The sequence below is a fragment of the Lutjanus erythropterus genome, chromosome 5, assembly GCF_056507025.1.
Source record: "Lutjanus erythropterus isolate fLutEry1 chromosome 5, fLutEry1.hap2, whole genome shotgun sequence".
Classification (NCBI taxonomy): Eukaryota; Metazoa; Chordata; class Actinopteri; order Lutjaniformes; family Lutjanidae; genus Lutjanus; species Lutjanus erythropterus.
The window spans coordinates 80,394-104,336 of record NC_139321.1 but is presented as its reverse complement, the minus strand read 5'-3'; the positions used below and the strand labels follow the sequence as shown (position 1 = coordinate 104,336).

General features: G+C 44.2%; 2 protein-coding genes across 2 annotated transcripts; one reads left to right on the top strand and one right to left on the bottom strand.

Moving 5' to 3' along the window:
* The first annotated feature begins 2,818 nt into the window (after positions 1-2,818).
* On the top strand, positions 2,819-9,807 carry igfbp7 (insulin-like growth factor binding protein 7). The gene is made up of 5 exons (XM_084718493.1): positions 2,819-3,336; positions 5,790-5,899; positions 7,776-7,883; positions 8,235-8,361; positions 9,420-9,807. The coding sequence occupies exons 1-5, from the start codon at positions 2,904-2,906 to the stop codon at positions 9,440-9,442; spliced, it is 801 nt and encodes a 266-aa protein (XP_084574619.1). The 5' UTR covers positions 2,819-2,903; the 3' UTR covers positions 9,443-9,807.
* A 1,265-nt stretch (positions 9,808-11,072) lies between these two features.
* On the bottom strand, positions 11,073-23,880 carry polr2b (RNA polymerase II subunit B). The gene is made up of 25 exons (XM_084718491.1): positions 23,727-23,880; positions 22,912-22,984; positions 22,614-22,764; positions 22,394-22,506; positions 21,742-21,961; positions 21,299-21,457; positions 21,002-21,166; positions 20,714-20,910; positions 20,421-20,540; positions 19,223-19,409; positions 18,903-19,046; positions 18,658-18,797; positions 18,249-18,360; positions 17,887-18,041; positions 17,130-17,328; positions 16,803-16,971; positions 16,593-16,689; positions 16,412-16,506; positions 16,055-16,305; positions 13,155-13,244; positions 12,532-12,639; positions 12,255-12,368; positions 11,912-12,072; positions 11,632-11,827; positions 11,073-11,313 (listed from the first exon to the last, which is right to left on the bottom strand). Exons 1-25 carry the CDS (start codon positions 23,743-23,745, stop codon positions 11,224-11,226), a joined length of 3,525 nt encoding a protein of 1,174 aa, XP_084574617.1. The 5' UTR covers positions 23,746-23,880; the 3' UTR covers positions 11,073-11,223.
* Between the last annotated feature and the right edge of the window lie 63 nt (positions 23,881-23,943).

The following is a 23,943-nucleotide window of genomic DNA, read 5'->3' as shown; positions in this document are numbered from 1 at the left end:
AGTTCAACCACCCTGTGTGTGTGTGTGTGTGTGTGTGTGTGTGTGTGTGTGTGTGTGTGTGTGTGTCTGTCTGTGTGTGTGTGTCTGTGTGTGTGTGTGTGTCTGTCTGTGTGTGTGTGTGTGTGTGTGTGTGTCTGTCTGTGTGTGTCTGTCTGTGTGTGTGTGTGTGTGTGTGTGTGTGTGTGTGTGTGTGTGTCTGCGTGTGTGTGTCTGTCTGTGTGTGTGTGTCTGTGTGTGTGTGTGTGTCTGTCTGTGTGTGTGTGTCTGTGTGTGTGTGTGTGTGTGTGTGTGTGTGTGTCTGCGTGTGTGTGTCTGTCTGTGTGTGTGTGTCTGTGTGTGTGTGTGTGTGTCTGTGTGTCTGTGTGTGTGTGTGTCTGTGTGTGTGTGTATGTGTGTGTGTGTGTGTGTGTATGTATGTGTGTGTGTGTGTGTGTGTGTGTGTGTGTCTGTGTGTGTGTGTCTGTGTGTGTGTGTGTGTGTCTGTGTGTGTGTGTCTGTGTGTGTGTGTGTGTGTGTCTGTGTGTGTGTGTGTGTGTGTGTGTGGGGGGGGGGGGGGGGGGGGGGAACTGAACAATAGCAGGAAGTCATGTGACGTCTGACTCTGAATATTTCCTGTTTGTTAGTTTCCCAGCTGACTCACTGTAAACACACTGCAAAGCAAAGTTCTCACAACGTTCCAACAATGTTCTCACAACATTCCAACAATGTTCTCACAACGTTCCAACAATGTTCTCAATGTTCTATGATGGTTCATTTGGGGTCTTTAAAAAGAATTTTATTCATCTGATGACAAATATAGTGACACTACAGACAGCAGACCTGGTCTGTACTGGTCTTTAATGGTCTGTACTGGTCTGGACTGGTCTGTACTGGTCTGTACTGGACTGTACTGGACTGGTCTGGTCTTTACTGGTCTGTACTGGTCTTTACTGGTCTGTACTGGTCTTTACTGGTCTGTACTGGACTGGACTGGTCTTTACTGGTCTGTACTGGACTGGACTGGTCTTTACTGGTCTTTACTGGACTGTACTGGACTGGTCTGGACTGGTCTGGACCGGTCTGTACTGGTCTGGACTGGTCTGGACTGGTCTTTACTGGACTGTACTGGTCTGGACTGGTCTGGACTGGTCTTTACTGGTCTTTACTGGTCTGTACTGGTCTGGACTGGTCTTTACTGGACTGGTTTGGACTGGTCTTTACTGGACTGTACTGGACTGGACTGGTCTTTACTGGTCTGTACTGGTCTTTACTGGTCTTTACTGGACTGTACTGGACTGGTCTGGACCGGTCTGCACTGGTCTTTACTGGACTGTACTGGACTGGTCTTTACTGGTCTGTACTGGTCTTTACTGTACTGGTCTGTACTGGTCTTTACTGGACTGGTTTGGACTGGTCTTTACTGGACTGTACTGGTCTGTACTGGTCTGTACTGGTCTGTACTGGACTGGTTTGGACTGGTCTTTACTGGACTGTACTGGTCTGTACTGGTCTTTACTGTACTGGTCTGTACTGGTCTTTACTGGACTGGTTTGGACTGGTCTTTACTGGTCTGTACTGGTCTTTACTGGACTGGTCTGTACTGGTCTTTACTGGACTGTACTGGTCTGGACTGGTCTTTACTGGACTGTACTGGTCTGTACTGGTCTTTACTGTACTGGTCTGTACTGGTCTTTACTGTACTGGTCTTTACTGGTCTTTACTGGTCTTTACTGTACTGGTCTGGACTGGTCTGGACTGGTCTTTACTGGTCTGGACTGGTCTTTACTGGTCTGGACTGGCTTTTTCATAACTGTACTACAAATATACATGCAGAAGTTTTCTAAATGAACTCATTGACATTTGATCAGTTGATATTAAAAAGTAATTGTTGTTTATTTTAATCCAAATTATATTTTTTTGTAAACTGAAACATTTAATTTAATGCTGTTAATAATATGAGTGTTTTCACAATATTAATTAACGTCCATCATCTTAATAAGAAACAGGAAACACTACAAATACAACATTTGTCTGTTCATTGATGAACAGCAGCAGAAATTATTAATAATTATTAATCAGTTAATAAGTTAACACATTGATTTGATTAATTAATGAAGCAAAAACAGAAACAAGTCGAAAGGTTGATTTAAATCATCTGAACATCAAAGTTCTGAATAATAATAATAATAATAATAATAATAATAATAATAATAATATATTATTATTATTATTGTGTTGTTACACTGTAAAAATAAACTACTTGTTTTAACTTAAAAAAGTCTGTTTGCCTTAAAATTTTGAGTTTGTCTGAATGTCAAAAGACAAGTTGAGGAAATGATTTAAAACAAATAAACTTGATATTAATCGAGTTGTACTTTAAAAAAATCAGGTTCAATAATCTGAAGATATGAAGTTGAACCAACACAAACATTTTCTCAGTTCTTCATTTCAGCTCCTGTTGAGACACTTTGAGTAAATTTATTAAGCATAAATAATTCAGCATGTTTTACAGAAAAGTTTTTCTTTACACTGTAAAAGAGTTTAAACTCTCACATAATGCATGCTGGGAAGTCTGCTAACATGTTTCTTACAGACTTGATTTAACGAGTCGATTGAACTGTTCATTCAACTCGTTACTTAAAGTTTACAGACTTTGAATTTGGGTTCAGTTGATTTAACTGAACTACAGTCTGAGTTTTTACAGTGAGTCGGTGTCGGTCCTCTGAGAGCTGGAGAGTCCAGCTCTGCCCCTCTGGACTGTGATTGGCTCCCAGTGTTAGGATCAGCCAATGATACAGGGTTGCTGTGGGTGTTGGGGCGGGTCTGGACCTGATCTCTGCAGTGAGCAGCGTCTCTCAGACTGTAGACCAGCAGAGACCAGGACGCACTTCAGACCAGCAGAGTCCAGATCTCACACGTCCATCATGAAGTCTCTGACCTTCTTCCTGTCTCTGGTCCCGGTCCTGGTGGTCCTGGCGGTCCAGGTCTCGGCAGCTGCTCCAGGTTGTGGGCCATGTGATCCGGATCAGTGTTCTCCTCTCCCAGCAGAAGGCTGTCCCGCAGGGTCTCTGATGGATTCATGTGGCTGCTGCTCCGTTTGTGCCGCCGCCGAGGGTGAGCTCTGTGGCGGGCGGCGGGCGGCGGCGCGTCGTTGCGGCTCCGGACTGGAGTGTGTCAGAAGAGACGAAGAGAAGAAGAACAAGCTGGGAGTGTGTGTGTGTAAGAGCGACTACGAGGTCTGCGGGACGGACGGTGTAACCTACAGGAGCGGATGCGCCCTGAAGACGGCCAGCCTGACAGCCCAGACTGAGGGAAAAGAACCCATCAATGTCCAGAACAAGGGCCGCTGCGCCTCAGGTGAGTCCAAAGTACACAGGTGAGCCTGAAATACCTCAAACAACAACAATGATCATCATCGTCATCAAAAGTTTTAACCTTTAACTTTATTTAACCTTTGCTTCCATTTTTCATGCTAAGCTATGCTAACAAGACTACTCTGAGTCTTTGTGCTAAACTAAGCTAACAGTTCCCCCTGTTTTCAGTCTTTGTGCTAAGCTAGGCTAATAGTTGCCTCCATTTTAAGTCTTTGTGATAATCTTAATAAATTAAAGTAAGTAAATTAATTAATGTTCTGTGGCATCATTATTACAGATCATATGATGGTTATAACTGTTTAATGACTGTTTCATAGCTGCTTCGTTCTCATTTTAAACATCTTAAAGGAAAGTGACACTTTAAACAGAAACACTTTGTGGCGTCATTGCAGCAGGTGCTTCATCATCAACATCTTCTCATCTGATGTTCTTTATTTTTTAATTTTTCTACATTGTAGTTAATCACAAATATTAAATTGCATTTGTAGAATGAATTTGTGAAAACAAGATAAAATATGTTTTTGATTTTTAAGAATCAAAATATTAAATATAAATTTAAATATAAATAAAATATAAAAGACACGCAGTCTTCAATCAAATCTCTGACAGTGAGTGAGAATAGAGCCGTCATCTCACCTGTCCACCTGCAGGTATACAGGTACACAGGTACACAGGTACACAGGTACACAGGTATACAGATACACAGGTACACAGGTACACAGGTATACAGATACACAGGTACACAGGTACACAGGTACACAGGTATACAGGTACACAGGTATACAGATACACAGGTACACAGGTACACAGGTATACAGATACACAGGTACACAGGTACACAGGTATACAGATACACAGGTACACAGGTATACAGGTATACAGATACACAGGTACACAGGTACACAGGTATACAGGTATACAGATACACAGGTATACAGGTACACAGGTACACAGGTATACAGGTATACAGGTACACAGGTACACAGGTACACAGGTATACAGGTATACAGGTACACAGGTACACAGGTATACAGGTATACAGGTACACAGGTATACAGGTACACAGGTACACAGGTATACAGGTACACAGGTACACAGGTATACAGGTATACAGGTACACAGGTACACAGGTATACAGATACACAGGTACACAGGTACACAGGTACACAGATACACAGGTACACAGGTACACAGGTATACAGGTACACAGGTACACAGGTACACAGGTATACAGGTATACAGATACACAGGTATACAGGTACACAGGTACACAGGTATACAGGTATACAGGTACACAGGTACACAGGTATACAGGTACACAGGTACACAGGTATACAGGTATACAGGTACACAGATACACAATATTTCAGATTATTCAAAGTCGCCTTGTTTTTCTTTGATAAAATGTTTAAATCTGATAAAAATACAAAAAAAACAACAACATTGAATGAGAACAACTGACTGTTCAACGTTCAGACTGTTGGAGGACAGACAGAGAGACAGACAGACACAGAGAGACAGACAGAGAGACAGAGAGACAGACAGAGAGACAGAGAGACAGACAGACAGACACAGAGAGACAGACAGAGAGACAGAGAGACAGACAGACACAGAGAGACAGACAGCAGATATGTGAAGCTGGACGTGTCGCTGCCTGTAACCTTCTGACAGTAACTCACTCTGACTGATGATAATCCACCTTCATCCCTCTCAAAACACTGAATTCCTTTCTACATGAAAACACTGAGCGCGCTCAGACCCTCACTGAGCGCTCAGACCCTCACTGAGCGCTCAGACCCTCACTGAGCGCGCTCAGACCCTCACTGAGCGCTCAGACCCTCACTGAGCGCTCACACCCTCACTGAGCGCTCAGACCCTCACTGAGCGCGCTCAGACCCTCACTGAGCGCTCAGACCCTCACTGAGCGCTCACACCCTCACTGAGCGCGCTCAGAGCAGACAGAATTCCTGTGAGGTCACGGAGGACGTTCTGTCTCTGATGGATTCCTGCAACCTGTTTCATCCTGTTCAACTCCAATGGAAAAATCTCTCCAACCAAACTCCATGTAAATTATCTGTAATTTTAATTTGGCTGTCACTCAACTGTGTGTGTGTGTGTGTGTGTATGTGTGTGTGTGTGTGTGTGTGTGTGTGTGTGTGTGTGTGTGTGTGTATGTGTGTGTGTATGTGTGTGTGTCTGTGTGTGTGTATGTGTGTGTGTGTGTGTGTGTGTGTGTGTGTGTGTGTGTGTATGTGTGTGTGTCTGTGTGTGTGTCTGTGTGTGTGTGTGTGTGTGTGTGTGTGTCTGTGTCTGTGTGTGTGTATGTGTGTGTGTGTCTGTGTGTGTGTATGTGTGTGTGTGTGTGTGTGTGTGTATGTGTGTGTGTGTCTGTGTGTGTGTATGTGTGTGTGTGTGTGTGTGTCTCTCTGTCTGCAGCTCCGGTCATCGTCACTCCTCCAGGTGAGGTGTACAACGTGAGCGGCTCTCAGGTGTACCTGAGCTGTGAGGCGGTGGGTGTGCCCACACCTGTGCTCACCTGGAAGAAGGTGAGTTTCTCTGTAAAATCATGTTTCTGTTGATAAAAAGAAAAGATGAAAAGTGTCTCTTCAGGTTCTCCTCAAACATTAAATCAAAATATTTCATCTACAGTCACTTTAATATCTAAAATCTGAAACATAAAGACGCTTCACTTCTGCAGCAGCTGCTTTGTGTCTGACTTCCTGTTTCTGCTCATATCCTGTTTCCTGTTTGTCGAAACAATAAGAGTCTGAGGCTGAAAATATCAAACAGGAAATAAAACGTTTAAACAGTAAGAGTCTGTGGCTGAATGCTAGACACCACGAGGAGCACTGCATTCTGGGAGTTCAGGGTTCTACTGGGCGGGTATGAGATCAGGATTAAGATGCAACTAACAATATTTTCATTGATGATTAATCTGTCAGTTTATTGATTAATTAATCCTGTCATAATCTTGTCACTTGAAGAACAAGGCCAGACAGGAAGAACACACACGAGTTTTCTTCAAGTCTGTCCCGTCAGGATTTTTCAATCAGTCATTTTCTGAATTAATTGAGAAAACTGATTCATTAAAATGTCAGAAAATATTGATCAGAGTCCAAGATGTCGTCCTCAAATGTCTCGTTTCGTCCTCAACTCAAAGATCATCAGTTTCCTGTCAGAGAGGAAAGAAACCAGAAAATATTCACATTGAAAAAACTGAAATCAGAAAAGTTTGAGATATTGTTTTAATCTGCTTTAGCAGTGATATCTGGGTTCTTAAAGGGACAGTTCCGTCATTATCTCAGCCTCATTCTGAGTTTAGTTTTCAGTCCATAAAACTCTGCTGGAGTTTCACAGGAAAACATGTTTACATGTTTGCACACATCATCACCACACAGTTCAGATGGCGTGCATGTGGGCGTGGCTCCAAACTAAGGATCTACAGTGAAGATACGAGCTGAAGACGTGGTGGGAATGAAGCCAGTACGGACTTTGTTCTGTTTTATAACTCGCCATCATTCACTTCCTGTTTGTGAGATTCTGTTTTCCTGTGAAACTCCAGTTTTGTTGACTAAAAAACAAACAAACAAACAAATCCTGACCTGATCAGCATGAGGGTGAGGAAAAAACGACTGAATTTTCATTTTGGGCGAACTTGAACATGAACCGTCTTCAGGTCGGTCAGAATGTGAGGACGCTGTTGAGACTTGAAGGGTAACAAAGAGTCAAAGTATGTTACCTGCAGCCTCAGGTGTGATCAGGTGTCTGTCAGCAGGTCTCTGTGCAGGTTCAGACTCTGTTTGTGAACTTTAGATCAGATCAGACTGAAGAACGCCTCAAGAACAAGCTGCAGCCTGTTCCTCAGTCACACATGAAGAACATGAAGAAGAATGTGTTCCTCATCGGAGTCACAGATTCAGTCCAGACAGCTCCTCTACAAACAAACAACAGACACACTACAGACACGCTACAGACACACTACAGACACACTACAGACACACTACAGACACGCTACAGACACACTACAGACACACTACAGACACGCTACAGACACGCTACAGACACACTACAGACACACTACAGACACGCTACAAACAAACAACAGACACGCTACAGACATGGTTAGTGGTTAGGATTCCTGGTTCTCACCCAGGTGTGTCATTTCACCTCCTCTGACCAGGTGCCGTTGAGCAAAGTGCCAAACCCCCAAACTGCTCAGGGCTTCTGTTTCTAGGCAACAATGAAGTTACAAAAAAAATACAAACAGTCCATCCATCAAACGTAAACAACACTTACAAGATGATGATGATGATGATGAAGATGAAGATGAAGATGATGATGATGATGGTGAAGATGATGATGATGATGATGATGATGATGATGATGATGATGATGATGATGATGCCATGTGTCTTCCTTCAGGTCCTCAATGGGAAGAAGCGGATGGAGCTTCTTCCTGGAGACAGAGACAATCTGGCCATTCAGACGAGAGGAGGACCAGAGAAACATGAGGTCACCGGCTGGGTGCTGGTGAGGGACAGTATACATTATACACATATATACTGTAACACGTATACATTATACACATATATACTGTAACACACGTATACATTATACACATATATACTGTAACACATATACATTATACACATATATACTGTAACACACGTATACATTATACACATATATACTGTATTTACAAAGTCATGCAGTATGTATACAACAATGTAAGATAGTATAGATACACATTAATACTCCACAGACTGTATCCATAAACACTCACCTGTTCATTTGATGTGAGGACAGAAACCTGTGGTGACAGGAAGTGATGTCAGGACTTCAGCTGTGTTGGACCAATCAGCATCACTGATTTGATTTCAGATCTCCCCTCTGACCAAAGAAGAAGAAGGATCGTATGAGTGTCACGCCACCAACGCCAAAGGAGAAGCTTCAGCTGTCGGTGCCATTCACCTGGTTGACTCCATCGATGACATCATCGTCAAGAAAGGTAACCATGACAACAACATCATCAGCAAAAAAACAAACAAACAAAGAATAACGAAGGCAAAACAAATAACGTCATCATCAGGAGAGGTAACCAAGACAAGACGACATAAACAAACAGAACAGAGAGAACCAGCAGAACAGAACAAAGAGAACAAACACGTCATTACATCACATAGAACAACAACACAATAAATAAACAACAGACACAAACAAACAAACTGCAGAGTCAAAGGTCTCTGATCACCTAATGTTCTCAGGTGTTCTGCAGGTGTTCTGCAGGTGTTCTGCAGGTGTTCTCAGGTGTTCTCAGGTGTTCTCAGGTGTTCTCAGGTGCCAGCAGCACTGATGTTGATCCTGATTGGTTGAACAGACACGTCACATGTTTATCTGAACAAACGATTAAAGAGTTAATTCAGAGACGAGTTGAACGGACGTTTAATGGAACAAATTGTTTATATTTCTGCAGCAGATTGAAAAAATATTTACTCTGAACAACAGATCAAAACAAAAACAAAAGAAAACAAGTTAAAAAACAGAAATAGGATTAAAAAAAACAAATAAAATAAAAACATAAATAAGATAAAAACATAACTAAGATATAAAATATAAAGTTTTGTTTCATTAAATACAAACTGAAGAAACATCTCAACATCTCAGACACACAGACATGTGCAGTCAGTCTCTGCTGGTTGCCGTGGTAACAGTGTTTTAATGGCGAGCTGTGACAGATTCTCAGGCTTTGTCTTTGTGTGAGTGTCAGCAGGTGATTTACAGGTTAGACTCCACCCCCTTCCGTCCTCTGTGACCTCGTCCAATAACAAAACAGCATTTCAGACAACGACCTTTAAAATGAGACAAATGTTTCTGAGAAGCGACGGCGTCTGTGAACCTTCAGTTTTGTTTCAGAGATCGATTTTCAAAGTAAAACAGGAAGCTGAGAAACTGATTCAAGATTTATTTTTTGTTTTTTCACTTCATGTATTTTTGTATTTCTGTATTGTTGTGTGTGAAAGGTGCAATATAACCCCTCCTCTCACTGATGATGTCATTTTCTTTCAGTGACAAAGGAAGATGAACTGTGATCAGCTGACCAGCATCACAGGAAGCTGGAGATGATTTTTTTTCCTTTTCATGTAGTTATGAATTTAAAAAAACAGTTTAAAAGTCTACATGCTATTTCCTGTTTACTTTTAGTTTGAAAGTCTACATGCTATTTCCTGTTTACTTTTAGTTTGAAAGTCTACATGCTTCCTGATTTTGGATAACAGGGCTCTTTAACATTTTTAAACTTGTCTTATTTTAATGTTTTATATTTTTAATCATTTATTCTTTTTATTTGAGCTGCAGACAAACAAAATCAATTAGACTTTTATTTTGGAAACACTTAAATCAGCTGTTGGGGTGCGTTCACTCTGAAACCGCGTGCAGCGGGCTGTGAGATGTGTGGTGGGTGTGTCATAGGCGTTAGCCAATCAGCAGTGATGTGTATGTAAACGCCGCTGTACGTGCAGCGCGTTCCTGTTTCGTCTGGCCTGGTCACCATAGAAACGGTTCATTCTGTCATCATGTGGTTTCAGTGTAACTAACAGCTGAAATTGAACTTAATTGATCAGCTCTAAATATTAGACTTTATTGATCTTCAGTTCATATTTTTAGGGTTGTTTATCATTACACTCGTTTCTCTGAGTTTGAGTTTTCTGTTTTACTCTGAATAAAAAAAATCTTTAATGTAAACATGTTGGTGGTTTTTCTTTGTTAAACTGATCAATAATCAGTATTTGTTTCACTGCTGAATAAAGTGATAACTTCAAACTTTCCTTTTTCAGAAGTTTTATTAACATTTTATTTTATTTCACTGAAAACAGCTTTTACTAAATATTCATGAATTTCTTTGAGAGAAAAAAAATAATTGTTGATTATTGGAACTTTTAGTCGTCATATGTTTGATAGATTATTAACAAATTTCTCTTTTTTAACTATAAAAATGTCTTTCAGCTGATTTGCTGTGGAAGTCAAACATAATTTTACCTGTAAGTCATTGATCAACCATCTTATCTATAGATACACGCAGTACAGACAATAAACATGTATGTTGTGACTCTTCCTCCTCCTCCTCCTGTTTTGTTTTTTGTATTTTTTCCTCGTTTCTCTACAATTATTTTGAGTTTATTTAATTTTTCGTATAAAGTATCACAACATGAATATTGAGTGAAAGATGTTTGAACATTTTTTAAAAATATTTTTATTCTCTGATTATCAGCATGAATTAATTCCTTCATTCATGTTGATAATCAGAGAAAGGAAATAATCTATAGATAAATCAATAACTGTTGTTAAAGTGACAGATTTTCTTGGTTCAGACTTTCCCACGACCTCATACGACCTTTGACCTCTGAGGTCACCACTCACTCAGACTGTCAGGTTGTCATGGTGATCAATAAATAAATGTAACAATGTTTCAGTCTGAGGCTGCAGGTATTGATTGTTTGATCAATTTAATAATAAAAAAAATCATAGAAAAAGTTTGTATTTTTCACCTTCAGAGAAAGTGACATAATCAAAGGTTCTGATAGATGAATTGATTAACCCGGTCAGTCCCAGCTGACCATGATGTTCCACTGATTTCTCTCTTCAGTCAATGTATCCATAACTAATCAATACCTCTGATTGGTTGATATGCTTCACCAATGAAGACTCAGAAAAAGACCAATGTGACCAACAGCCACCAATGAAAATCAGGTTTATTCTACGTTTAGAAAAACAAAGTCACATGACACAAAACTATAAAAACATCACACTGATGATGTCACAGCTAAAGTCAGCAGTGAGTCACAGCAGGGAGGCTGTGATTGGCCGAACCGTTCTATGACGTCATCATGCGAGGAGCGATGCTCATCGACATCAACTCCTGGAAGAGAAGCTTACAGGCATACGGCATCCGCACCAGCGAAATCTGTCAGACAATAATCAATAATCAATAAGAATGTTACTTAATTACACAAAACTAATAAAGAACCAATACAGTGATCAATACTAATAGCAATATCAGAGAGATCTGTCAGAGACAATCAATAATCAATCAATAATACTTCATTGACAATCGATTTGACTGGTTATTTCACCTGTGTCTTGAATGACTGATTATTGATCAGGTTTGTGACTGTTACAGATCATATGTGTTGTTGTGATTGGTTATTGATCATGAGTTGTTCGTACTCGTTATTACTGATGTTACCTGCATCTAGCTGTGATTGGTTATTGATCACATTACCTGTGTCTTGTTGCGGCAGCCTCGACACTCGTACGTGTGTGTCCTCGTGTTGGCGATGGCCATCAGTCCACACAGGTTACACACGTGAACCTGATACGGATCAGACGCCTCGAACAGACGCTCTCGCAGGAACTGAGCGGCGCCATGAGCGATCTGACAGTCACGCTCCATCTCGCCGAAACGCAGACCACCGTCGCTGAGGGACGGAGAGACAGATGGGTCAGACACAGGTAACACAGACAGGTGAGACGCAGACAGGTAACAGGTGTGTCCGTCTCACCGTGATCTTCCCTCCATCGGCTGTCTGTTGAGGATCTGTACGGGGCCGCGGGCCCTCGAGTGGATCTTATCGTCCACCATGTGCTTCAGACGCTGATAATAAGTCGGTCCGATGAAGATCTGAGACGTCAGCTTCCTCCCCGTGAAGCCGTTATACAGGACCTGATCACATAATCAATAATCAATCAGTCTACTCCAGTGGAGCCGTTATACAGAATCTGATCACAAATAATCAATAATCAATCAGTCTACTCCAGTGAAACTGTTACATGGGAGCTGAACTGTCCCTGACATCACAGTGACATCACACATGGGTTTGAACTAAACAGGAAGTAAGTGATGACCTCATTTCCTCTCAGGTGGTATCCATACTCTGACAGCAGGTTTGACACTTTCTGCACGTTGACGGCATCGTTAAACGGCGTGGCGTCGCCGATCTCACCTTTGTTCGCAGAAACCTGAAATAAGGCAAAACTAATTATTAACAATAATTAATAATTCATATTAATTCTTTATACTTTTATGATATTAATTAGTTTTAATGATTGATTATTACCTTATGATCAGAACCATTATGTTAAAGTCATTGATTAGTACCAATGTATAAATATTGATTAGTACCTTGCCCTGCAGGCACTCGATCAGATGGCCGACCGTCATTCTGGACGGGATGGCGTGAGGGTTAATGATGATGTCAGGTGTGATCCCCTCGCAGGTGAACGGCATGTCCTTCAACACAGAGCACGTTCAGAGGTCAGAGGTCACAGACAGACAGCAGCGTCATTTTTAAGTAAAAGCTCATTCAGAGAATCAGGTGTGACGACTCCTCCTCCCTGCTCTTCTCTCTCTCTGCAGGAGGGTCATCAGAGGGACGGACCACACCTGGACCAGGTGCGGTTCGTCTCTTCACCCAGACAACAACCCTGAAGTTCTACCCTGATTCCTCACACGTTCTGCTGACTTGCCTGCGTTTGTTAAATTAATTCTTTAGCCGCCACCTCTGTGTTGCAGGTGTCGAGTCTGTCACACAGGACCAGCGTCTACGTTTGTGATGTCACACAAACACGGAGTCGTTAGTTTTGTTCAGGGTCGTTAAATATGGTCTGTAGTGACTTTGGTGAAGATCAGATCAAATATGAACCACAGACGCAGAAAATGTGTCTATCAAAAAATCCAAAGTGGTGGAAACAGTGTCTAAGTGTAAATGGGCATGAAATGTTCCTGTCTGTTGACTTTCTGTTTACCTCCTGTCTGTACTGGATCCCACAGGTTCCCTTCTGTCCGTGTCGGCTGGCGAACTTGTCTCCAATCTGAGGAATCCGCACCGAACGAACCTGCAGGAAAAAAACAAAAACAAACTTCATCTCCTCATTATCACCTGGGCTGTAAGGTGTTCTGTCAGGTGTCTCAGGTGTTCTGTCAGGTGTCAGGTGTTCTGTCAGGTGTCTCAGGTGTTCTGTCAGGTGTCTCAGGTGTTCTGTCAGGTGTCTCAGGTGTTCTGTCTGATGTCAGGTGTTCTGTCAGGTGTCTGAGGTGTTCTGTCTGATGTCAGGTGTTCTGTCAGGTGTCTGAGGTGTTCTGTCAGGTGTCAGGTGTTCTGTCAGGTGTCTCAGGTGTTCTGTCAGGTGTCTCAGGTGTTCTGTCTGATGTCAGGTGTTCTGTCAGGTGTCTGAGGTGTTCTGTCAGGTGTCAGGTGTTCTGTCAGGTGTCTGAGGTGTTCTGTCAGGTGTCTCAGGTGTTCTGTCTGATGTCAGGTGTTCTGTCTGATGTCAGGTGTTCTGTCAGGTGTCTCAGGTGTTCTGTCAGGTGTCTCAGGTGTTCTGTCTGATGTCAGGTGTTCTGTCTGATGTCAGGTGTTCTGTCAGGTGTCTCAGGTGTTCTGTCAGGTGTTCTGTCAGGTGTCTCAGGTGTTCTGTCTGATGTCAGGTGTTCTGTCAGGTGTCTGAGGTGTTCTGTCAGGTGTCTGAGGTGTTCTGTCAGGTGTCTGAGGTGTTCTGTCTGATGTCAGGTGTTCTGTCAGGTGTTCTGCCAGGTGTCTCAGATGTTCTGTCAGGTGTCTCAGGTGTTCTGTCTGATGTCAGGTGTTCTGTCAGGTGTCTCAGGTGTTCTGTCAGGTGTCTGAGGTGGTCTGTCAGGTGTCTCAGGTGTTCTGTCAGGTGTCTGAGGTGTTCTGTCAGGTGTCTGAGGTGTTCTGTCAGGTGTCTGAGGTGTTCTGTCAGGTGTCTCAGGTGTTCTGTCAGGTGTCTGAGGTGTTCTGTCAGGTGTCTCAGATGTTCTGTCAGGTGTCTGAGGTGTTCTGTCTAATGTCAGGTGTTCTGTCAGGTGTCTCAGGTGTTCTGTCAGGTGTCTGAGGTGTTCTGTCAGGTGTCTCAGGGGTTCTGTCAGGTGTCTCAGGTGTTCTGTCAGGTGTCTGAGGTGTTCTGTCTAATGTCAGGTGTTCTGTCAGGTGTCTGAGGTGTTCTGTCAGGTGTCTGAGGTGTTCTGTCAGGTGTCTCAGGTGTTCTGTCAGGTGTCTCAGGTGTTCTGTCAGGTGTCTCAGGTGTTCTGTCTAATGTCAGGTGTTCTGTCAGGTGTCTCAGGTGTTCTGTCAGGTGTCTCAGATGTTCTGTCAGGTGTCTGAGGTGTTCTGTCTAATGTCAGGTGTTCTGTCAGGTGTCTCAGGTGTTCTGTCAGGTGTCTCAGGGGTTCTGTCAGGTGTCTCAGGTGTTCTGTCAGGTGTCTCAGGTGTTCTGTCTGATGTCAGGTGTTCTGTCAGATGTCTCAGGTGTTCTGTCAGGTGTCTGAGGTGTTCTGTCAGGTGTCAGGTGTTCTGTCAGGTGTCTCAGGTGTTCTGTCAGGTGTCAGGTGTTCTGTCAGGTGTCTGAGGTGTTCTGTCAGGTGTCTGAGGTGTTCTGTCAGGTGTCAGGTGTTCTGTCAGGTGTCTCAGGTGTTCTGTCAGGTGTCTGAGGTGTTCTGTCAGGTGTCTCAGGTGTTCTGTCTGATGTCAGGTGTTCTGTCTGATGTCAGGTGTTCTGTCAGGTGTCTCAGGTGTTCTGTCTGATGTCAGGTGTTCTGTCTGATGTCAGGTGTTCTGTCAGGTGTCTGAGGTGTTCTGTCAGGTGTCTCAGGTGTTCTGTCTGATGTCAGGTGTTCTGTCTGATGTCAGGTGTTCTGTCAGGTGTCTCAGGTGTTCTGTCAGGTGTCTCAGGTGTTCTGTCTGATGTCAGGTGTTCTGTCTGATGTCAGGTGTTCTGTCAGGTGTCTCAGGTGTTCTGTCAGGTGTTCTGTCAGGTGTCTCAGGTGTTCTGTCTGATGTCAGGTGTTCCGTCAGGTGTCTGAGGTGTTCTGTCAGGTGTCTGAGGTGTTCTGTCAGGTGTCTGAGGTGTTCTGTCAGGTGTCTGAGGTGTTCTGTCTGATGTCAGGTGTTCTGTCAGGTGTTCTGCCAGGTGTCTCAGATGTTCTGTCAGGTGTCTCAGGTGTTCTGTCTGATGTCAGGTGTTCTGTCAGGTGTCTCAGGTGTTCTGTCAGGTGTCTGAGGTGTTCTGTCTGATGTCAGGTGTTCTGTCTGATGTCAGGTGTTCTGTCAGGTGTCTCAGGTGTTCTGTCTGATGTCAGGTGTTCTGTCTGATGTCAGGTGTTCTGTCAGGTGTCTCAGGTGTTCTGTCAGGTGTCTCAGGTGTTCTGTCTGATGTCAGGTGTTCTGTCAGGTGTTCTGTCAGGTGTCTCAGGTGTTCTGTCAGGTGTCTCAGGTGTTCTGTCTGATGTCAGGTGTTCTGTCAGGTGTTCTGTCAGGTGTCTCAGGTGTTCTGTCAGGTGTCTCAGGTGTTCTGTCTGATGTCAGGTGTTCTGTCAGGTGTTCTGTCAGGTGTCTCAGGTGTTCTGTCAGGTGTCTCAGGTGTTCTGTCTGATGTCAGGTGTTCTGTCAGGTGTCTGAGGTGTTCTGTCAGGTGTCTGAGGTGTTCTGTCAGGTGTCTGAGGTGTTCTGTCAGGTGTCTCAGATGTTCTGTCAGGTGTCTGAGGTGTTCTGTCTAATGTCAGGTGTTCTGTCAGGTGTCTCAGGGGTTCTGTCAGGTGTCTCAGGGGTTCTGTCAGGTGTCTCAGGGGTTCTGTCAGGTGTCTCAGGGGTTCTGTCAGGTGTCTCAGGTGTGTTACGTCGTTCTCTCACTCTGATCTTGCAGAACTTGTAGCCCTCCTGGTTCAGAGTGACCATGACCTGGTCCACGATGCCGGTCTCACTGGTTCTCAGGAAGGTGCTGCAGTCTCTCTTTGTGTAGCGCCGGTTGGTGCTGTCCAACTCATCATCGTTCTCTGGCAGCGTCACCGTCTTCCCAATGATCACGTCCTCGCCAGAGACACGAACGCCGGGGGCGATGAGCCCGTCATCATCCAGCTTGTCGTAGATGGCATGTCTCATACCTGAGGACGATTTTAATCGGTTTTCAATCTGTGAAGCAAAATTAGCCCTGCCCACCACCATTTTTGCTGTCACACCTGAGACAGGTGACAGAAGTATTTTTCTCACCTGAGCAGGTTTCACGCGTTGGCTTCTCAAAGATTTCCTCCTGATCGAATCCTTTCTTTGACTCCTGCTCTTTGTAGGATCGATAGAAAACAGACCTGCAGGACAAACAGAAACAACAGACTCAGGTTTCATGTTGCTCAGGTTTCATCAGTGACTCCAGGTGCGGACGTTCGTGACCAACCTGAAGAAACCTCGATCCACAGCCGACCTGTTCATGATCACAGAGTCCTCCTGATTATATCCCGTGTACGAAGCAATCGCCACAATGGAGTTGATACCTGAAAAACAAGGACAAAGTTTCAGTTAGAGACACAGAAGATCTCTGTCTGACAGTCCAGAGCAGCGTTACCTGCCTGTACAGGTGTTACCTAAATGTAAAGGTGAGTGTTACCTGCAGGCAGCTCTCTGAAGCGCAGGTACTCCATGGATCTGGTGGTGACCAGCGGTTTCTGAGGGTAGTACAACACGTGAGCCAGTGTGTCCATCCGAACATGGAAGTTGGTGATGTAGACGCCCATGGCCTGTTTACCCATAGCAGACTGATACGTGTTCCTGGGAGACTGAACGAAAACAAACAAACAAACAACAGTGACGTCACAACATCAACAAGCTTCAGTCACACGTCATTGGCATTAGCAATGTTTATACCTGGTTGTTTGGTTTGTTTGTTTGTTTGTTTGTTTGTACCTGGTTGTTTGGTTTGTTTGTTTGTTTGTACCTGGTTGTGGTCAGGGAAGGGGATGATCGAAGCACAGACTCCGAGGATCATGGATGGGTGGATCTCACAGTGTGTGTAGGTGGAGCAATAGGCCACGCCCTTCTCCTGGAGGTCATCAGGAGTCATGGCGAGCATCACCGTCTCCTCTTCCAGAGTATCGATGTACTCCACCACGCCACTCGCCACCAAGTCCTGCCAACTGACACAAACAAATTTCAAGAGTAACTTAATGGCACAATCAAAAAACTGTCCCGTCTCACCTGTCCCGTCTCACCTGTCCCCTGCCTCACCTGTCCCGTCTCACCTGTCCCGTCTCACCTGTCCCGTCTCACCTGTCCCCTGCCTCACCTGTCCCCTGTCTCACCTGTCCCCTGTCTCACCTGTCCCCTGCCTCACCTGTCCCCTGTCTCACCTGTCCCCTGCCTCACCTGTCCCCTGCCTCACCTGTCCCCTGCCTCACCTGTCCCGTCTCACCTGTCCCCTGCCTCACCTGTCTCACCTGTCCCCTGTCTCACCTGTCCCCTGCCTCACCTGTCTCACCTGTCCCCTGTCTCACCTGTCCCCTGCCTCACCTGTCCCCTGCCTCACCTGTCCCCTGTCTCACCTGTCCCCTGCCTCACCTGTCCCCTGTCTCACCTGTCCCCTGCCTCACCTGTCCCCTGCCTCACCTGTCCCCTGTCTCACCTGTCCCACCTGTCCCGTCTCACCTGTCCCCTGCCTCACCTGCCTCACCTGTCCCACCTGTCCCCTGCCTCACCTGTAGTTGTTGTACTCTCTCTCCTTCAGCTGGTCAATGTGGCGTCTCTTCAGCAGTAGTTTCTGTTTCTCGACGATGAGCAGCGGTCGACAGATTCGTCCGGCGTCTGTGTAGATTCTGATCTCACGTTCTCTGATGTCTCTGATCATCGACACCTGAAACATTCACAACAGGAGACAGTTTGACTTTACACCGAATCAGCTGACACACCGAAAAAAAAAAAAAAAAAAAAGATTCCAGGGGCTCACAGCGACAAACTCTTTCAAAACTACAAACAGCTGAACTCAAACTACAAACCAACACAAACACGACAAACTCAACATGTCATCAAACATCCGGTGGACACGAGCGGCGTCCGTTACCTCGGAGACAATGATGTCCATCTGTCTGCGTAGTTTCCTCAGTGTGTTCATCAGCTGTTCAGGATCTTTGTGGATACCGACCCAGCAGCCATTCACAAAGATCTTAGTGGCACTACAACACAGATCAACCCAAATATTGATCACATGGACACCGTCAGTTTAACTGTTAAATCATTTATTATTGATCGGCATATTTTAAACTGTAAAAAAAGTCCAAGCTGACAGAAAATCCTGTTTATAGTGTGAAGGTTTGTTTGAGGTGTTTTCATTCTGGCAGGGTGATGCTGCCACCTGCAGGTCAGTCTGAGTCGTTACATATGAAGAATAAAGTTAAACATTCACTACTTACTTAAAAATTCTCTCAGTTAAACCGAACTAAACTGTAAAACGTAAAGGTGCAGTGACTGACTCTGCGATGGCGGCAGGTGAGATCTCCTCCAGGTTCTCCATACTCCACTCCTCCAGAAACTCCAGGATGGGAGACGGCTGAGAACCCACAGAGATGTAGGCCATCAGGGCTAAGTTCTTCACCAGACCCACAGCGTGACCCTGAAACACAGCTGCTGTCTGTCAATCACTTCATCAATACAGCTGATCAGGTGGACTTCGGTGTGAGACAGATAGATTTTCAGACTGTTGGTGTGTTTTTGTCACCTCGGGAGTCTCGGCGGGACAAACCATCCCCCACAGCGTGTTGTGCAGCTGTCGCGGTTTGGCCAGCTTTCCGTCTCTGCCAATAGGAGAGTTGACTCGGCGGAGGTGAGACAGTGTGGACGCGAAGGTCAGCCGGTTCAACACCTACGAGACGAGACAGTAAAGACATTCAGACATCAGAACAGACTGAGATGTCTGTGATGGACATTCTTCTGTCGGTCCACTGGGATCATTAAATCTGTCTGACCGTCTGTCCTGAACCACATCTCTGTGAAAAGTGAACCTCACACGTCTCCTCACATGGAGACAGGTGTCCTCACCTGTGACACTCCGGCTCGGGCCTGGTGAGCTTTCTTCACATCACCCCAGTTTCCTGTAGCCAGTGAGTACTTGAGTCCATCTGAGATGATTCTGGTTTTGATGGCAAGTTCCAAGTTGAAGTCTTTTCCTCTGTCGATGAACTTCTGAGCGTAGATCCTGATCTCCTTCAGCAGGTTCTTAAACATCCTGAACACAAAGAAAAGTATTTCAGATGTGAATGATCTCTTTTGATTTTTACTCTTCAAATCTACTAGAAAATATATTTTAAAGATCAAACTCTTGTGTATTAAACCTCCTGACGATTAAATGTTTTATTAAATGTAGATTGTTAATGTCTGAAGCCAGAGATCTAACAGCTGTATGACACCTGGCAGCGTAGCGAACTGAACTGTTCACGATGCGACCGTCCGTGTTTGTGTTACGGCAAAACGCCACTAGAGGGCGCAGAGCTGAACTTACTGTCGCCAGCTGTTGTGGAAATCATACCTGCAACAATCCGTCGTAAAGACGAGGGTAGTTGTGGATTTGTTCAATAAGCCTGTCCACGAAACTTTCTGCCGTTATTGTTGCTGGTGACACATCTCCTGACCCCTGACCTCTGACCCCTGCACTGCATTCTGCCTCTACCAGTCGTGTGTATTGCATCTTGTGGATGTGTAGAGTTAATTTCTGACGATGCAAACCAACAGTCCAAATGAACAGAGAACATGAGGCAGAAGTCATGCATGTAGTTAAAATCTCCACCTTTAAAGAGTCGACGTTACGTTTTCATTTCACAGCAGTTGTAGTGAGCAGCCACTTCATTTTTTTCACGTGTCTCAGAGTCTCTGTTAATCAAAATATAGATTTTTACACCATAATTCTTTTTTATCTTTGATTTAGAGTCGACATGTTATGTTTGAAACGCATCTGATAGAAATATTATGGAATGAATTTGTCTAAAAACAAAGTTTATCGGGGTTTGATCAGTATTCTCGCCTATTTCAAACCAGGAAGTGAGACAGGGGTCCTTAGGGTGTAGCTGACCCTTTTTATGCCTGATTAAATCATCTGGGACAAAACTTTAAAGGGGTTAACACTTTCATAAAAATATATTTTAAAACAAAGATGATTACAGTAGCTTGGTCTTACACTGTCATCAGTAGCTGTTGTTAGTTTGAACACATTTGTAAAGTGTTTGAAATGATGAAGCCCCACCCTCTGAACAAGAAGGCCAATAATGGCCCAGCGAGGTCCAGCCTCTTGTTGCCATAGTGATCTCTGTCGTCCAGCTCTCGTCTGCCAAGAGCCGCCAGCAACAACCTGTGGACCATGTACCTGAAAACACAGTAACACATTTCAATTCACAATCAATCTGCTGATTATTATCTTAAAGAATTGATTGATTAATCACGTCAGTTGAAAAATATGTTGATCAAACGTGGAGCTCCACATGTCTGATGTTTTTACTTGACCAATCACCCGTCCAGGTGTGTTTCAGGTGGACTCACCCTAAGAAGTAGGCCTTCTTGGTCTCGCAGAAGTCGCTGACGCCGACGTGCGGCAGCATCTCTTTCTGCAGAACTTCTTTGGCGTATTTGATTCGTCGCTCCTTCGTCACGCCAGGCTTTGCTCCTCTGGAACCAATAAAGTTCAACGCCACATTCTGCTCCTGAATCACAAACGCTTCATCCAGAGACGGCTTTACCTGGAAACGACACAATGACATTGCTGGTGACATCACAGCCTGTGGGCGTGGGCCGATCGACGCCCGATCAATAACTAATACTCAGGCTGACCATCTCCATCATCTCAGGGTCATCAAAGTCGTAGATGATGTGTTCCAGGATGTCTCTGTCCGACACGAAGCCCAGCGCCCGGAACACGATGATGATGGGAACTTCCTGTCTGATGTAGGGCAGCGTGGACACGATCCTCTGACCAATCGCACTCTTCTTCACTCCCTGACAGAAATAATCAATAATCGATCACACTTCTTTTCTCATCCACCAGTAACCCCTGAGCGTTGTGTGAGAAGAACAGCAGGTAACATTCAGTGAAGCGAGACTCGTGTCCAGGTGAAGGTGAGGACTCACCTGTCCTCCTCTGGCCATCATGCTGACCCAGATGGTGCTGGTTGGACGGGACGAGTTCTCCAAACAGGAGCGACATTCACCTGTGTACGCGTACTTCGAGTCCTTTTTTGCAAACACGTAAACTGTGTTGGTGGCCATCTTCTCCTGAGCAATCAGCACCTGAGACCCACAAACAAACAAACAAACAAACAAACAAACAAACACAGAAACCATCTGTTTACTGTTGTGTTTCTTTATAAACATTTACAAAACTAAAAAAATGATGATGATGATGATGAAGCTGAAACTCCAACACATGTGGCTAGCTTAGCTTAGCATAAAGACTGGAAACAATGAGAAAGAGCTAGTTTAGTATAAAGCCTTTCAGTGATGTCACATTGTGCATGATGATGTCACATTGTGCATGATGATGTCACACTGTGCATGATGATGTCAGAGCAAACCTTCTCGGAGCCATTTATGATGAAATAACCTCCAGGGTCGAGTGGACATTCGTTGAGCTCACACAGGTCTCGGTCCGTCAGGCCGCTCAGCAGACAGTAGGTGGAGCGAAGCATGATGGGAATTTTACCAATGAAGGTCTTCTGATGCTGAGTCTGCAGCTGGTCCTCGCCCTCCTTTATGATGGTCTTTGTGATGTCGACGTACAGGGGCGCCGAGTACCTGAGGAGGCGGGTTCACACGTGACGATGATATAGAAATGTAATTAATCGATTTATTGAATAATCACCAACTATTCTGATGATCAATCAATTCTTTTGAGTCATTTTTTAAATAAAATAATTCTAAATTCTGTGATTTCAGCTTTTTAAATGTGAATATTTTCTGGTTTCTTTCTTCTCTGACAGGAAACTGATGATCTTTGAGTTGAGGACGAAACGAGACATTCGAGGACTTTGATCAACATTTTCTGAACCAAACAACTGATTGATTATTGGAGAAAATTATCAACAGAATGATAATGAAAATAATAATTAGAGGGAGACCAAACATGTGGAGCAGAAGGACAAACGTCCCCATGTCCTCTTTCATGTCCTCTTACATCTTCTTCTATCCACTGACAACAAATAACAGGTGAGAACAGGTGAGACCTACGTCAGGTTTCGTAGTCGAGCTTCGTTGGGCATCATGGGAGACGGCGCTCCGTCTCTCTCCCAGTGGGTGGGCTTCGACAGGTAGATCTGCTCAAACTTCAGCAGGTAACGAGGCTGAAACAGGAAACACAATGACATCACAGTGGTGTCATCTTAAACCGGGCCCCTCCTACTCTGAGAATGAAAACTAAAGACCAGGTGTCGGTTCAGGTGTTCCTCACCGGTTCCTCCACCTCTCCTGACGTGTGCTGAGCTTCAGCCTGCAGGTCAATGGGCGGAGCATCTTCCACGATCCTCTGTACGGACATCTGGATGAACTCATCGAACGAGTCCAGCTGCTGGCGAACCAGACCCTTTTCATCAAAATAAGAGCTGCAACAAAACAGACAGAGCCTTCAGCTGAATGTCAGTGACCTGATCAATGTAAATGATGTGATCAGTGACCATATTGATCATTATAGATAATGATTCCCTGTACAGTACACGGGCACAGGTGAGGAGAGATCAAGGTGAGTTTACCTGATGACGATCCAGCACGCTTCCTGCCACAAATCTGGAGTGATTTCATCATCGTCTTCATCATATTGATTATCTGACAAATGCACATGTTACTGTTTATTGTGTTCTTGTTATTTGAAAGTCACATCACTGTGTGAAAATAAACATATAAACATATAAACAAATAAACATATAAACAAATAAACATATAAACATATAAACGTTTCCATGAAGAAATACTTTATATTGTTGTTAAACTGCTGAACTTCACTACTTTAAGTGAAGCAGAGTTTCATCAGTAAAACAAACAGACCTCAGTGTGTCACTGTGTAGTTTAATGAACGTAGTTTAATGAACGTAGTTTAATGAGCGTAGTTTAATGAACGTAGTTTAATGAGCGTAGTTTAATGAACGTAGTTTAATGAGCGTAGTTTAATGAGCGTAGTTTAATGAACGTAGTTGTATCTGCGTGTATTTTCTGTGCCAATCTACGTCAAAACAGCCTGTTAGCCTGTTAGCAGAAACAAAGCACCGCGCCAACAGCATTAGCAGCTGTTAGCATTAGCAGCTGTTAGCATTGGCGGCTGTTACATGTGTGTGTTGTGTTCGTGTTTTCAGATTAAAGCGATCGTTAGTTGCTCTGTGCGGATTTTATTGAGAGCCGACTGATCTAAAAGCGAGCTAACTGTTAGCATCAGTAACTCTTTCATGTTTCGCACCAGAAGCTAACATGAGCTAACATGCGCTAACATTAGCTTCCTGTCCTCAGGTGCAGCTCGTTCCGTGTTCATGACTCTGTGTGTTAATAAAGTTTGTTTGCAGGTGATCAGACTCACCTTCGTCCTGATCGAACATGTTTGATCCACAAAAGAGTCAAAATTTCAGCACAATTTAAACTTCGACAGTACGACGTCAAAATGCTCCACAGAGGAACGTAATGACGTACCACGCGCCCCGGAACAACATATACGTCACCTCCGGTCTTCCCTCTGTTTTCCCACAACTTTATTTAAACAGAATGCAGAACACAACACCCGAGTCTTCAAGTCTGAC